At 44.8% G+C, this 15,261-nt stretch overlaps 2 protein-coding genes across 3 annotated transcripts; one reads left to right on the forward strand and one right to left on the reverse strand.

The window, feature by feature from the left end:
- Nucleotides 1–3,365: 3,365 nt before the first annotated feature.
- On the reverse strand, nt 3,366–5,914 carry adi1 (acireductone dioxygenase 1). Its single transcript, XM_076977806.1, has 5 exons — nt 5,705–5,914; nt 5,284–5,403; nt 4,990–5,169; nt 4,768–4,860; nt 3,366–3,583 (listed from the first exon to the last, which is right to left on the reverse strand). Exons 1-5 carry the CDS (start codon nt 5,828–5,830, stop codon nt 3,401–3,403), a joined length of 702 nt encoding a protein of 233 aa, XP_076833921.1. The 5' UTR covers nt 5,831–5,914; the 3' UTR covers nt 3,366–3,400.
- Nucleotides 5,915–6,205: 291 nt separating this feature from the next.
- psen1 (presenilin 1) lies at nt 6,206–14,081 on the forward strand. Of its 2 annotated transcripts, none has more exons than XM_076977804.1 (11): nt 6,206–6,342; nt 6,814–6,899; nt 7,823–8,091; nt 8,944–9,085; nt 9,215–9,282; nt 9,460–9,680; nt 10,927–11,025; nt 11,127–11,213; nt 11,342–11,512; nt 11,989–12,107; nt 12,357–14,081. In XM_076977804.1, exons 2-11 carry the CDS (start codon nt 6,864–6,866, stop codon nt 12,510–12,512), a joined length of 1,368 nt encoding a protein of 455 aa, XP_076833919.1. In that variant the 5' UTR covers nt 6,206–6,342; nt 6,814–6,863; the 3' UTR covers nt 12,513–14,081. The 2 variants fall into 2 exon arrangements, with proteins under 2 accessions (XP_076833919.1, XP_076833920.1); XM_076977805.1 differs by having other exon boundaries at nt 7,826–8,091.
- Nucleotides 14,082–15,261: the final 1,180 nt, after the last annotated feature.

Here is a 15,261-nt window from a genome sequence, read left to right on the forward strand (position 1 = left end):
GGCCTTTTCCCTGCGGACCAACACCTGGTGAGATTCGGAGGTTAGACTAAAGTGCCTCACAAGCTCTTGAGAATAGATGTAGGTCAGTAGGGAAAAGCCCAGAGAAACTGCATTTAGCAAGAACATATAGGTATAAAGGTGCACGTGACACAGTGGTTTCAAAACTGCAACAAAAAAACCTGCAAACTCTTGAAGCTTGTGTAGTTTTTCCCCACATTATCTTTTTCCAATTAGCATTAAGCCTGCGGTCAAGTAAAATAGGATAGAGGCTGGGTTAGAGATCAGCAGTGATTAGCAGTATAGAGGAGAACTGTCAAAAAGAGTGTGACTAAACTTGGAACAAGACAGTCTGGTCTTACAGTGGCTGGTTAGCATATGGGCTAACAGTGGTGCTCCTACAGAGTAAACACACTGTTGCTGTCTTCATTCTGAGGTGAAGAAGACGGTGGTTTAATTCTGACTTCAGGAAACTGGCACAATCACAGCAATCTCTATTATTGGTCACAGTATTTAAATTCTGTTTTTAATTTATTGAAATGTTTGGAGGCGTCCTAAAAAAAACCTGTGCTGGTGTTGTTACCTGTGCTGGTGTTTTTACCTGTGCTGGTGTTTTTACCTGTGCCGGAGACATAGCTGTGTATACTCCATCACTAGCAGTAGTTAGCGGTGCGCTCGTTGCTTTATATCTCACCACTCACTTTTGTTTTCATCTTTTACCACAGCAAACAGCAGCTACAGAGCCTCCCACCTCCTCTACCCCCCCCTCCCCACCTCCTCTACCCCCCTCCCCACCTCCTCTACTCCCCCCCCCCCCCCCCACCTCCTCTACCCCCCTCCCCACCTCCTCTACTCCCCCCCCCCCCCCCCCCCCCCACCACCCCCCACCTCCCTCGGCTGCCACCCGCTCCCTTCGCCCCACCCAAACACGCCGCCCTCCACTGTTGCGTAGTCCCTCTTCATCTCCTAGCGGACACCATATGCACTGTAGCTGTGCTGTGGTGCGCAAGCACTCCCTCCCCTGTTCCTTGTTGATCAGCGCAAACAAAAAACGCATCACACACACACACACACACACACACACACACACACACACACACGTACAATGAGACCAGGCCAGCTCAGTCACAGGGTCTACAGTAAGCCAGAGGGAAAAATCATCATGGTGTCTTTTCTTACTTTCCCATAATTCCTTTTCACGTGCACATAATTGATGTCTTGAAAGGAGGGGGGGGGGGGGGGGCTACTGTAACTGGCTATTCCTGTTCGTTTCTCATCGCTCTCTCTCTCTCTCTCTCTCTCTCTCTCTCTCTCTCTCTCTCTCTCTCTCAGCCTCTATTCAGCTGTGGAGGTCACGTCTGAGTCGGGTGATGTACTCCATGGCTAACTGTCTGCTGATGATGAAGGTACGTGGGCGGGTACGTGGGCGGGGCCGAGGGCGCGCTGCAGGCGTTGCCGTAGTTTCACTCGTATGCGCGCCGCTGACTGGCACACTGGCATCACGGCACGCAGCGAGGGCCAGCAGAGACGGACGCAGAGCGCCACGCTCGTGATGGAGAACTGAATGCTTCCGCTTTCTGCTGAAACAGCTTCAAAGCTACAATTAATACCTGCACTATGTGAATTTTAATCATTTAAATACATTTAAATATCAGTAATTGGCATAATATTTGCAATTTTTGGTGGAGCCTTCATAGACTCCACCAAATGGTTAAGACTAAGATGGTTTATGTTTGACTGTTCCTTTAACAAGTTATTCGGAGCCTGCCTCCTTTCAGGGGTGACCATGTCACATTTCACCCTGTGCATGATGGGACACTATAAGCTCCATAGTTCTAGGTTTCTATTTCTTCTCCAGGTTCTCTGCTTGTGGAGAGGTGGGTGGGGCCAGGAGATCTGAGCTAAATCCGGGCGTGCGCTGCTGGGGCCCCTCCCCCCTCCCTCCCTCGTGCTTTAATAAAAGAGCAGAGCGCTCTGTTTGTTTGCCTGACCCGTCTGACCGCTAGCCATGGCCCAGCGTCTAGACATGAGCTTTCCATAGGATATTGGATCAGAAGCTGGGGCATTTGCTCAAGCCACGCGCCCGTCTGCCAATCCAGCCGAGCAGCGCCCGCTCGGACGGGCTGGGTGTTGGCTGGGCGCGCCGCAGAAAACGCAGGGGTTGGTTTTTTAGCCGGAGAAAGGTCAACAAATCGTTGCCCCACCTTTATTTGTTTGTAAGAGCTGGAGGTGCGAATTATACCTGGGTTGTGTTCTTTTGTCAGGAGAGGAGTGAGCAATGTCGAACGCGGTGGTACGGTGCCATCTGCTGGCTCGTATCTGCATTTAAAACACAGCGCCTTTAGCACATCGTAGACGCACCGTGAACCGAGCGTGCATCTGCTTCAAACTGAAATCAGACTGAATCAGATATTGCATCTTGCACCGTCCACACAACCGCGTTTCACTCCATCATGTCCCGCGTTTCCCTGCACGCCATAATCTGCCCACCCCGTCTCCTCTGTGACACACAGGACTATATACTGGCTGTTGAGACGTACCGCTCCATCATCCAGTACGAACCGCAGCAGAGGGTGCAGTTACTCAGTGGAATAGGACGCATTTTTCTCCAGGTACGACCGGATTGCGATCTTCCCACTGAAACATCTTACTGGTCATTTCTGCTGTTTTTTGTGTACAATAATACTGGGTTTTACTACACAGAAAAAAGAGGTCACCTATGTGCGCTGTAGGTGCAGTTTTGAAGGCATTCTCGTGTTCACCTTCTCTTCAGTTTGTCCCAGTCTGTAATGTCTGTATGAAGGTGCCTGTAAGAGCCTGTCTGCTGTTTAGCGGTGCAGTTTAGAGACACTTCACTGACGTGAGCACACACTATGTTTCTTGTTATAAGATTGGAGACATCAAAACTGCCGAGAAGTATTTCCAAGAAGTGGAAAAGGCCTCTCCAGAAAAGGGGCCAGCACAAGACACTGCTGTTTTAATGAACAGGTAAGACTGTACCAGGATTCTGCGTTACCCAATCGGTTCATAAGGCTTTTTGTAGTTTTAACAACGAAGTGTATTTTTGTTAACGGCCGACTCTTTTCTTTTTAAGGGCGTTCGTTTACCTCAGCCAGAATAATTACAGCGAGGCTCATGCGTGTTTTTCAAACATCCTGAAAATTGATCCCAAGAATCCTGTGGTAAACACATGGTCCATTTTCAGTCATCATCCCACACACTTTTATTCAGACGTTCAGACTGGTTTAAATCGTCTCTTTTTTAACGTTATAAATATACTATATTCACTACAACACATAATTGTTATCTCTGCTTTAAAGCACACCAGACCACACTCGAAACAAAAAAAAAAACCTCCATTCTTGATTCTCCAGGCAAACAACAACGCTGCCGTGTGCTTGCTTTACTTGGGCCGCCTGAAGGAGTCCCTGGGCCAGCTGGAGAGCCTGGTGCAGCAGGACCCGGTGCAGTACCTGCACGAGAGCGTGCTCTTCAACCTGACCACCATGTACGAGCTGGAGTCCTCACGGAGCACCCAGAAGAAGCAGGCCCTACTGGAGGCGGTGGCGTCCCGCGAGGGCGACAGCTTTAACACGCAGTGCCTCAAACTGCTCTGAGGGGCTGCAGTCCGCGCACTCCGCAGACGCACGAGGAGGGCGTTGCGTCCACGCCGCGGCCTGGCCGTGCGCCGAGACCCAGCTACAGGTGCGGTGCTGAGCGCTTTAATCAGGCCACGCTGCAAACGCCACCAGTCGGCTGCATTTACAGGAGAACTGCGGAATGTTATCGCGTGACCAAACCAAAGCTGACCCGAAATGACCTGTCTGCGCCAGATGTAAATATTTTAGCAATACCTACAGGCAAAGCAGATACAATGGCAATTTAAATGGCATATAGCATTACAGCAATCAGTCTGTTCCCCTGAGGAGTTTAGATCACCCCTAAACAGTCTGTGTGTTCAGAGTGAAATCCTACCTTCATGAGCGTCTTCATTGCTACAGCGCGTGTCGCACACCCCTTCCTGGCTCCCTGTCTTTTATTTTTGTAGTATTTCTACAGTAACCGGACTGCAACCACTGTACATTTACAACAGTTTTAATAGACACTTCCCTCCTACTGCACCTATATCATTCTTTAAGGTTGTTTTTTTTTTTTGTTGTTATGCGTTCACCAAGTGTTCTACATTTCTGGATACTAGAAAAGTAACTCCTGTTAATCTTAATAAACCTTGTCTGATTATGAGGGATTGCATTTATGCATCTGTACCATAGCTAATCAGTTAGTGAACAAAAACGGTGCATTTGTACATGTTGACATTACTGTATTGTAAACCATCCGAACCCTTGCACACTGAGCAGCACCTCTAAATGGCAGTGAAGCAAATCTTTCACACATTACCACTCAAACATTTGTGAATTTTTATTTGCATGTGTCAAGCCTGAAAAACAGATCAAAACACTAAAGCAATGTTGAAGCAGGTGTGAATATCTTATCTATACATCACTGTCAAAGTGTTGCGGTGTATAATGTCTGAGTCATTATGCTAAAGGTATTTTATCATGTTAGTTATGACTAATGCAAAGGTCATTATGAACCACAATTAAGACATGTAATGTTGTATAAAAAATCAAGGCAATATGGATGCTGTCCTGTTGATTGTTGAAGGAGTTGCCAAAAAAAATATCAGTTCTAATATGCGAAGAAATGATGGCACTGTGACATTAATACCATCAATGTAACTTTGGCTCAGGAGCATCTGAGCGAATTCACATACTTCTGGCGGATTTCAAAGTCATCAGCTGGACGGTTGTAGGCCTTCCACACCGGTTCTCCAACAAACAACCTCATAGCTTTAGTGTAATTCTAAAGCAGAAAAGCAAAAGGTTAAGATTTTCTCAGCATCTTGAAGGGCTCAACAGAATTTTCACATTGGTCACTCTTCTGAAACATTCTATCTTTAAATTCTGTAGCGTAAGCTCTGAGTGGACTTACGTTCTCATCTAGGGTGAATCTGTGGTAAATCCCAGCTGGAAGTGTGATCATGTCCCCCTTGGACATAGCAATTCGTATCCAGCGGTCATTTTTGTCCCTAACGTCAAAGTATGCGCTGCCCTCCAGAATGTAGCGGATCTCGTCATCAAGGTGCAGGTGTTCTTCATAGAACATCTTCAGCTGAAAGAGGAAGAAGATTCTCTCTCTGTTAAAACATGCACATCACCTAATAATGGGGCTGATTTCATATTTTTCATAGGGAAATGGGGGTCAGCTGGGCTGTTGTTGACTTACTTTATCCTCATAATTTGGAAGTTTATCTGGATGGATACTTATAATGTCCATATAAGTGTAACCTCTTTCTTCTCGTATCTTCTGTAATTCGGGGTCATTTTCATAGATATCAGCATTTAACTGAAACAACAAGAAAAAAAAACAGGTATATTTGATATTTAATGTATCTTCTATTGTTCCTTGCCGTTTGACAGTCTGCAAATTAGCTAGCCAGCTGAACTATGTAGCATATTCTTATTAGTTTGAAGTAACTTCATAATTTTGTCACACTTTAAGAAGCTGCACTGCAGTGTTTAGACACTAATCAGCCCAGTTCTGCTCTCACAATTATCCATAAATGGAAACGAGCCACAATATTTTGATCGTAGTTCAACATTATTGCACGTGCTTCTGCATGTTAGCTCACTCGCTATAAACGTACCTTTAGATAAAACACTCCGATTTGTTGTAGTTCCTCCAAACTCACGGGCTGATTTGGTTCTAGTCTGTGAGGAAGTCTTTGGTCGTGGGTGGACTCGTCCATTAACCATGCCTCAAACCGTGACATGACGGACGCTGTCGTCCTGATCACTACAACGCAGAAACTCTGTAATTTAATGTAACACTTTCGGATCCTTCCTAAAAGTAACGAGGGTTTTCAAAATAAGTGTCATTTGTTTTGTTGTTTGTTCAGGGTGTTATTTTTTATCATCATCAACAACGATAATAACCCATTATTTCTAAAAGCGAGTTTAAACGTTATATTGTCCTAGCTAGATAGTTTGACTTCTCTTAGCCTTTAAAATCTGTGCAGTTTATGTACAACAAAAAAGCCATAATTTACAAACATTTCACTGATCTTTTTTAGCTTTCATTCCTTAAAACAGTCAAAGTGGCTTATAACGTTTGTTTTAATACGTTAGTACAACTTGGTTGTTCAGACAAGTATTTCTTATGAGACTTTTATTCTGCCATCATCGGGAATCTGGACTATTACCGGAAGCACGACTAGCTAAGCTATCTAGTTAGCCACCGTGTCCATTTTCGCAGTGTTTTTGTTTGGTGTGGTGAAATATCGAGGTATGTATGCTATCAGTATGAACTCGCTGTTGAAAAGTATGAAATGTTATTCAACACGTTTATTTGGACGCTGTATTAACGTTATATGTTTCACCTCTACTAACGGCATAGCTAAATAGCTAGCTACACGACTGCTTTGACACAACTGACCGGTTAGCTTGCATGGCTAACGAGTTAACTGACTCACGTTTGTTTCGTTAGTGGTCACCAGCAGCCCTGTGGTCAACTAACGTGTAACTACACACGTCTGTGGAAAATCCTGCAGTTCCCCTCGTTGATTTGTTATTACTATAATTATTTTTTAGATTTCAAGCTAACAAGCTAGCTAGCTAACAACAATAACATAATAGCTAATAAACATTAGTATTACAAGACATACACATAGGCTGTTGTGCAGTGAGGCATTAGTTTTTATATGAATCTTTACATTATTGTATTTAGTGGTGTGTTAATCATGCTTTATTCTTTCAGGCACACCGAGGTTGGCTTTTCTATGAGGCTCGAGTCGTTTTAAAGCACCAATGGCTGACAATGTGGAAAATGTAGTTAATAATGTGGTAAGATTTCAACGGTATTTTGTCTATTTGTTGGCCCTGTTGAATTTAAATGTGCATACCAGTAACATACTGTAAGTTCAGTGCTTGGTGAAAGTGTCGGGTGTCAGTCAGATAAGTTTGGTGGCACTAAACATCAACAGGGAAGTTCCAACAGAATGGGACTAGACCTAGCAGGGTCATAGATCATCCCTCACTTTTATGATCATTGCAAACATACAGACAGGAGTGGCAAGTAAAGTGGTGATGAAGGTATGAAACAGCTGCGGTATTAGATACTGTTGGTTTCTGTGGCCAGTCCAGACTTGTCTGAACAAGACTACCTGTGTTCTGTGAAGTCTACAGATAATGTCTGAATGACGGACATGAAGGTAAAAAGTAGATTATCCCAGTTATTTACCTTGGATGTATCTTAATTTAAAATCTTTTTGACATGGCCTTGGGTGCTCTGCACGTGGCCCAGGATCCAGCTCTGGTACCTCCATTCAATCCCCACATGTCATAGACAGACATCTACAGCGTAGAAGTGTGGGAAAGATCCCTGTAACAGACTTGCATGCTCTTGGTAGAGCCATTGTTGTGTTTTCAACAGATTCAACAGATTCCTCGTTTTCTCGAATTTCCCTAAGAGAAAACCTTTGCAATCGCATTTTAGCGGGAGGGTTTTAAAGGGTTATATAATATAAACAGATATATAATAAGCATATAACCTTTTCATTAATGTCATTGCAGATCTACATATAACCACCCATTTTCAATACTAATGTGCACAGATGGTCGCATATTGCAGATATGAACCTGTGTATTCAAAAACATAAGATGTAAAACACATCTGCAACCTCAACGTTGCTACCTGCATTTTGAATGTGGTTGGTCCTGTGTGAATTAAATAGCATGTTACCTGTTTCCTGTGTGACGCCCACCAGCAGTCAAATGATGGAGCAGAGACCAATCGGCACCCCAATCCCGGGAGGCCCCCGGCCCGGGGGGAGGCTGAGCTCAACGGGCAGCCCCCGTCTGCAAGGCCACCCCAGGTGGTCACGGACAGTGAGGAAGATGAGGATGAGGAGTTGACTCTGAAGTATGGAGCCAAGCATGTCATCATGCTCTTCGTCCCCGTAACACTGTGCATGGTGGTGGTCGTGGCAACTATCAAGTCAGTCAGCTTTTACACGCAGAATGATGGCCAGCAACTGTGAGTGTTTGAAAGCACCTCCACAAATGAATCATCAATTTTATTTGCAATTTGGCAGAATACAGTTTTCTTATAGCAAGATCTACATTGTTAATGACGCATTATAAATGTTATCACGATTCTTATGATTTTGATGATTAGTATTCTTATTACTTTCTTATAATGTAATACGCACTTAATCTTCTCTTAAACGGCAGCTGCAAAATTAGTCCAAATATTTGCACATTAATGATTCAATCATGCCTGCAGTTAAGTCTTTGGTCAGTGCTATTTTTTTCTTATAAATGGAAAAGTATTCTGGGACACTGCTAGTAGTAGTTCTTTTGTAAATGCATAGAGCTTCAGAAGCCCGAGGTGATGTAGAGGTGATCTAGGACTACAGAGGAGTATGTGCCATGTATCAGTTAGCTTCAGCATGGGAGAGAACTTGCCATATAAACTGCTCTTCAGTCTCACCCATCCAAGCAACATAATATAAATAAACATTTAAATATAAAAGCACTCTGGCACCTGTAAAAGCACCTGCACATGTATAATCTGCTTTTGTCTACAGTTCCATATCTGTTGCATCGCGCTGAATATTGGCTTGTTATGGACTTACCTTTGATTCTTGAGGCCTGATGGGGTTTTGAGAATCTACCTTTGGGAAAAGGAGTAGTCCACTAACTGGAATTGGTTGCATCTAAATTGTGAATGTATCAACCTGAGAATTGCACTTGTCCCTTTTAAAGCAGTTTTACATTGATTGTTTTGTTTATCCTTACCTGGGTGACTAAAGAGCATCGCTTGTGAGCAGCATAAAAGGGAATTGCAAAAATGAACCAGGATGTGACCTTTTGGTGACCCCTGCAGGATCTACACGCCCTTCCGGGAGGACACGGACACTGTGGGGGAGCGTGCCATCAACTCCATCCTCAACGCCACCATCATGATCGGTGTGATAGTGGTGATGACGCTTGTCCTCGTTCTCCTCTACAAGTATCGCTGCTACAAGGTACAGGCTGCTGGTGACGGGTGTCGCTCCACACTTGGAGTTCTTATTTCTCAAATGAAGACGGTGGTTCAGACTTTTTGTGTGTGTCAGTTGTATTGTTCCATGGTGCGAGATTATTTCTTCTTTCAGGTGATTCACGCATGGTTATTCCTGTCCTCACTCCTCCTGCTCTTCTTCTTCTCCTTCATCTACCTCGGGTGAGATTCGTTTCTACCAGGCATCAGATGTGCATAGCCAACCGCACATCCCAGGAACCGTTTTTGCACGAGTTTTCGTAGCGCAGGTTGTTGTTCTTGCGTGATTTAACGAAGCTCGTTCCTGTTCCTGCCTTCCGGGCCTACGATTTTACCGCGGCCCCTTTCTCCACGCTGCAGGGAGGTGTTTAAAACGTACAACGTGGCCATGGACTACTTCACGCTGGCGGTGGTCATCTGGAACTTCGGTGTGGTGGGAATGATCTGCATCCACTGGAAGGGCCCGCTGCGTCTGCAGCAGGCCTACCTGATCATGATCAGCGCCCTCATGGCCCTGGTGTTCATCAAATACCTGCCCGAGTGGACCGCCTGGCTCATCCTCGCCGTCATCTCCGTCTACGGTCAGCAAGGCTCACTTTGTTGTGGTTGGGATTCTTGGGGTTTTGTCTGGCAGGGTTAAGCACGAGATAAGTCAAGATGCGTGGTAAGGAAGGATCCCAGGCACCAAACAGGAAGGTCATATTTTTCAGGAGCGGTGACCTGAACAGAAGTGGAATTTCTTCATCAGGCTTCCTTTAAAACCCTCCTTCCTGTGACATGAATTCCACTCTTGCATTTCCCGTTGTCCTGTGAGAACACGTAGGCCAGGATGGGTATTTTAGGATGTTTACTCTTTGGGATAAGGACAGAAAAACATAGGAGCACAGGTCACATTCTCCCTCTGTAAACACGAATACTTGTGATTCTCAGCGCAGGCAGGTTCTTCTCGGTGTAAAGCACGTACTGAGGCGACATGTTCTCCGTGCTCTTTTCAGCCTGTCTGAACATCCTTGTTCAAAATGGCCAGTTTCAGTGTCTGTTCCTTTACATGATAACCCCACCGTCTCTTTCGTGACCTGGGGTGAATGTGGTTTTGTGATCCCATGGCAGCTATTGAGCTTGATTCCTGGAAGAAACCCTCAGTGTGACAGAAATCGGTAGTGATGCATGTATGACGATCAAGGTGAAATCTGAGAATCGAGCATCCAGCAGGACGTTTCTGAAGTGTTCGTTTGTACGTCTGTACGTTGGCTAAGGTCATACGGTCTTGCTGACTGCTAGTGACTAGTGTAGCTATTGTGTGTTCATGTATTGGTTATCGTTAAGCTATGTCTTGTTACACTGCTCCAATTTGAGCTCAATTGTTGTAGGTAACGTCTAGGTTAGAAAAGAATGCAAACACTCTTAACATCTGCATAAGACAAGTCGGTCCAGCACTTGGGAGAAAACAAACACGAACCTTCACAAAGTTAGCCTTCATGTCGATTGGGACACTCCGATTAAGTAGTGAGGGGGGAGGGTGGATACATCTGGACGGTGTGCTGAATCCCACGATTCCTGACCTAAACAACCCGCAGCGTGTCTGATACCACACTCTTGCGTTGGTAGGCACTCCAGATATGTGAGTGTACAAGCCCTGTACAAGGATTGAGTTCTTCGTAACACCGCCACTTCAAGTAATAGTGTCATTATGTATCCTCACGGCTGTGTTTGCTGTTTCCAGCTTCCAGCTCCATTGCACGACGTGAAGAATGCTTCACTTTAAAACCCAGTTTGTCTTTGAGCAGTTTATGTCTGTAATCGACTTCTGTCCCTTGTCTCTTACAGACCTGCTGGCTGTGTTGTGCCCTAAAGGCCCGCTCCGCATTCTAGTGGAAACGGCCCAAGAGAGAAACGAACCCATGTTTCCTGGCCTTATCTACTCCTGTAAGGCACTAATCACACAATCCACTTCCCGCCAAGATTGTTTTTGACACTTGCTCGTTGTTGATGTTTTCGGTTTCGCTAACAGCCTTTTGCTTTGGCAGCGACCATGGTGTGGCTGGTCGGCATGGCGGACAACATGGAGCCCAGGACGAACTCTGCCCAGGCTGCCCCTCTCCAGGAGAGCCACGGTGAGTCTTCATGCTTTCTGCCTCTGGGTTCATGTTGTCAACTATTACGGTACGAGTGCCTTACATGTGTTGGCGAGACATACCAACAGCTTGTTAAGAAAACGCAGTATCCTCCCTGTATCCTGCAGTTGCCGTAGCGCCCACGGCCCAGCCGGAGGACGAGGCCGGTTTCACATCCGAGTGGGTGGACCAGCAGCATCGGCGTCTGGGGACGCTCCACTCCACCGACGAGAGCCGCCGTGAGATCCAGCAGATGGCGTCATCGCGCCCGCCGCCTCCCACCGACGACGACGAGGAGAGTGAGTGACCGTTAGAGCAGAGGTGTTTCCCCACATCTCCGTGATTCACGGCTGGCGCCTGTTATTGGCTCTAACCACCTCCTGACACACCTTGGCCTAGGAATCTGGGGGGGCAGAACTGCTAATTACCTGAGTCAGGGAGGGGCAGGTCCAGACTGGCTGCTGTCCCTCAGAGCTGCACCTCACGTCCCAGAAGAGATGAAGTTTGTGTATGCGATGAATCTCCCCATTCACTTGCTTTAAGCTTTGATGGGTGTTCCATGGGAACGTGTGTGTTTTAGCTTGGGTAGGTTTAAAGAAAAGAGACTGTTAGGGCAAGATTTAATCTCATGGGCCAGATCTCTTCCCAGTTATACTCTAGTAAAAACAAACAAAAAAAAAACGGAGAGATAGAGAAATGAGTTTGCTCACAAAAGCCTGACATGCACAGTTTGCAATAAGAGGGTTTTGAGTCCGTGTGTGTGTGTGTGTGACAGGGGGTGTTAAGCTGGGTCTTGGAGACTTTATCTTCTACAGCATGTTGGTGGGGAAGGCCTCTGCCACGGCCAGTGGCGACTGGAACACCACTCTGGCCTGCTTTGTGGCCATTCTCATTGTAAGTGACCAACAGCATCCATTAGTGACTTGTAATACACTTGCATATAACATGCTCACAGGAGAATAACAGATGGGATGGCCAGTGTGCTGGAGAACTGCACAGCGTCTTTCCTCGTCAAAAGATGGGGGACGTTACGTTTTTGTTTGTGGTACTTTGGTGTTGTGGTGCTGTCAGCTCTTGCTGTCTCGCTGTTATATTCTCCAAAACCCATTTTCTGTCCTCTGTGTGCTTGTTTCTGTTCTCCAGGGCTTATGTCTAACTCTCCTGCTCTTGGCCATCTTTAAGAAGGCCCTGCCCGCTCTCCCCATCTCCATTACCTTCGGCCTGGTCTTCTACTTTGCCACAGACAACCTGGTTCGCCCGTTCATGGACCAGCTAGCCCTGCATCAGTTCTACATATAGCAGGACGGCCGAGGCCTCTGGGCCCACACTCCACGCTCTGGCCGTACCGCTGAGTCCCTGAGTGTCAGGGGGAGAGGGGGGCGGCGGTGGCCGTGCCCTGCCTCCTCCGTGATGGATGCCTAGGTCTCCAGCTCTTCATTCCTAAGCTCCAAATGTGATTTTCGTTTCTCATCGACAGGCCAACACGGTCGGAGTGCCTCTCCGATGGCCCAGCAGACTGGTATTTTGATGGTGTAGTAATTTCTTGGGGTGAAAACGGTGAAAAGTGGAGAATCTGAAAACCTCAACACAGGATCAATCACCAAAAAGTCATATTTACTGTATTAAAGTCCTTTAACTCATGTGAATATAAAATGTTTTATAATAACTGGATGAGGAAAAGCTGCATTCTTTTCTTAGTATACTTCTTTTTATTCATACTATCCAGCATTAAGTTGAGCTGAATCTGGCTTTGTGTTTAGAGCCTGAAACAGAACATAAATATCAAGAATATACATAAATGTAAATGCATTAAAGGAAAATTCCAAAATAAAAAAAACATAACTTTTTTTATTTTGGAAATGTGCTTCTAAAGTGAGATATTGTGCAAAACACGTCCTCCTTTACTTTCAGAACATAGAATGAGACAACAAAGTAGCTTTTATATACTCTAATATACCGCTAATGTAGTATTTTACAACATTTGCACTATAATTTTCACCTGCTGATAATACCTGATAAGGAACAGAATACACAATCTTATAACTTGCTTGGAACTATATTACAGCTCTGTATTTTTTAAAATTGCTGTGGTTAGTTACAGTTATATCTTAAAAGAATTTTTCCCGTATTGTGTAGATCGATGCACCTACCCCTCCTCTCTCCCAGGTTCAGGGCACTGGGCACTGAACATCGTTCAGCCGGAATGCTTGATAACAAGCTACAATTTGCAAGCTATTAGTCTAGATCCATTAAAAATCATTCATAATTCACACAACCTGAACATGGATTGTATCTTAATTTTTGAAGCATAAGAAGTTTTCCTTTAATTCATGTGATTTGTATGGCTGTTCACTAAATGGTTGGTACTGAACGAGGCATTTCGTTGTTATTTTTCTTTGTTTGTTTTTCTCCATTTTCCAACTTTTTCTGCAGTGTGCCTAGAAAAATGGTTTGGAGCGTAATGTTGCACAGTGACATCGTCCAGCCATAGTTTATGTGGAAAGGCACCACCTACTGACTTATAGTTCCAGATTGCATTAAAATAAAAAGGAAAGTTGCATCCAGGCTGCTATTTTGTTTAGCCTGGGGTGTCATTTTAGGGTGTCTCATGTAGCCTGTACTATCCTCCAGAAATTAACATTCGCCAAAGTGTGTTGGGCAGATTTTTCTTGTATGTTATGTTTTTTGTTTTCTTGCAGTACACTTGGTCTTTTTGTTTTTGTAGGTAATACCTCCTGAGGTTTGTTCATTTCAACATCTTTTTTTTCTACGAAAAAGCAGAACCGAATCTTGATTGTTTTTGTAATTGGTTTGTAACCAACTTGAGAGATTCTCAAATAAAGGGGAAGCTCATTTGAGCAAAATTTTCTCTCTTGTGTGATCTGCATTAGATCTTCTTAATTACCTGAGAAAGGTAAATTCATATTGATCTTCATTGTCAATGTGGGGATCTAATTTAATCAGTTCTAATGCATGGTATGTTTTGATGTACCTCATATTCTTTATAAGCATCCCTGTATCAGCATTGAAATTAGATACATGTATGTAGAAATGTTGCAATTAGTATAATTTTAATTATTTAACATTTCATAGAGACCAGTGCAGCATTTTGAATTTTTGTCCAGAAACTTGTTTAATTGGATCATAAAGGGTTAAATTAGCAGGGCGAGTGTGCTAGGCTTCATCAGTAAGATGCCTAGCATGTCGTTCCGCTACCTCTGTAACACGCCAGAAATAGTAAGATGCTCTTGATAAGTCATCCTTCCACCTTATCACCACATTGCAGTCAATGGTTAAAACCAAACATTGTTTTCTGTGTAGGAATAATTCCATCTTCACACCTTGAATGCAACTTCCTTTATATTATATACGTTTGCAGATGTTATTATCCAACATGGAAAATTCGCCGGAAATTCGCTCGCTCCCTTTAGCGACACAGCCGCCGGGCCCGTCGTCAGGAATAGCTGCGCTCTCGACCGGCCGTGTCCGAGGATGGGCTGGTGGACCTTCTGGAGAGGATGGAGCCCTTGAAGGCATGCTGAGGGTGGTAGAGCAAGGAGCAGAGCTCCAGCAGGATGACTAGGAGCTGGACCAAGACGTACAACCAGCTGGTCCTTGAACTGAAGGAGGCCAAAGAGGTCACCGAGCAGCTGGCAGGATGCCAAGTGTACTGTGAAATCAGCAGATTGAGTCTGGAGGAGTTTAATATCGAATGTGTTACTACTTTAAAAAGGCGAGGGTGGTGAGATGTAGTACGGTCTGGGTTTAAAATACATCTTCCTTTGTGGCAGCCTTATTGGGTCTGCACTGTACACTCTGTGGCTATATATGTATATATATATATATTTTAAAGCTTCGGTTAGGCGTAATGATTGAGCCAGCATACTGGGGCATTTTCAAAACACAGATGTGGAAGTTGTGTATAACAGCTGCAAAGAAAGCCTGAATGTGGCTATGAATGAATCAATAGCGGGCCTCGTGTTTACAAGACTGAAATAGACACGTTTATTTCTACGTCTATGTCTATCTACTTGATCTACTGAAATAT

This window comes from Brachyhypopomus gauderio, chromosome 17, assembly GCF_052324685.1.
Source record: "Brachyhypopomus gauderio isolate BG-103 chromosome 17, BGAUD_0.2, whole genome shotgun sequence".
In the NCBI taxonomy this organism is placed as follows: domain Eukaryota; kingdom Metazoa; phylum Chordata; class Actinopteri; order Gymnotiformes; family Hypopomidae; genus Brachyhypopomus; species Brachyhypopomus gauderio.

Excerpts from the sequence above, each read along its gene's own strand:
- adi1 (XM_076977806.1), bottom strand. The coding sequence starts at position 5,830 with ATGTCACGGTTTGAGGCATGGTTAATGGACGAGTCCACCCACGACCAA. Across the intron at positions 5,404-5,704 it reads TCGGAGTGTTTTATCTAAAG|TTAAATGCTGATATCTATGA; the intron begins GTACGTTTATAG and ends TTGTTGTTTCAG. Across the intron at positions 4,861-4,989 it reads GATTCACCCTAGATGAGAAC|AATTACACTAAAGCTATGAG; the intron begins GTAAGTCCACTC and ends TTTCTGCTTTAG.
- psen1 (XM_076977804.1), top strand. The coding sequence starts at position 6,864 with ATGGCTGACAATGTGGAAAATGTAGTTAATAATGTG. Across the intron at positions 9,086-9,214 it reads ACAAGTATCGCTGCTACAAG|GTGATTCACGCATGGTTATT; the intron begins GTACAGGCTGCT and ends TTCTTCTTTCAG. Across the intron at positions 9,283-9,459 it reads TTCTCCTTCATCTACCTCGG|GGAGGTGTTTAAAACGTACA; the intron begins GTGAGATTCGTT and ends TCCACGCTGCAG.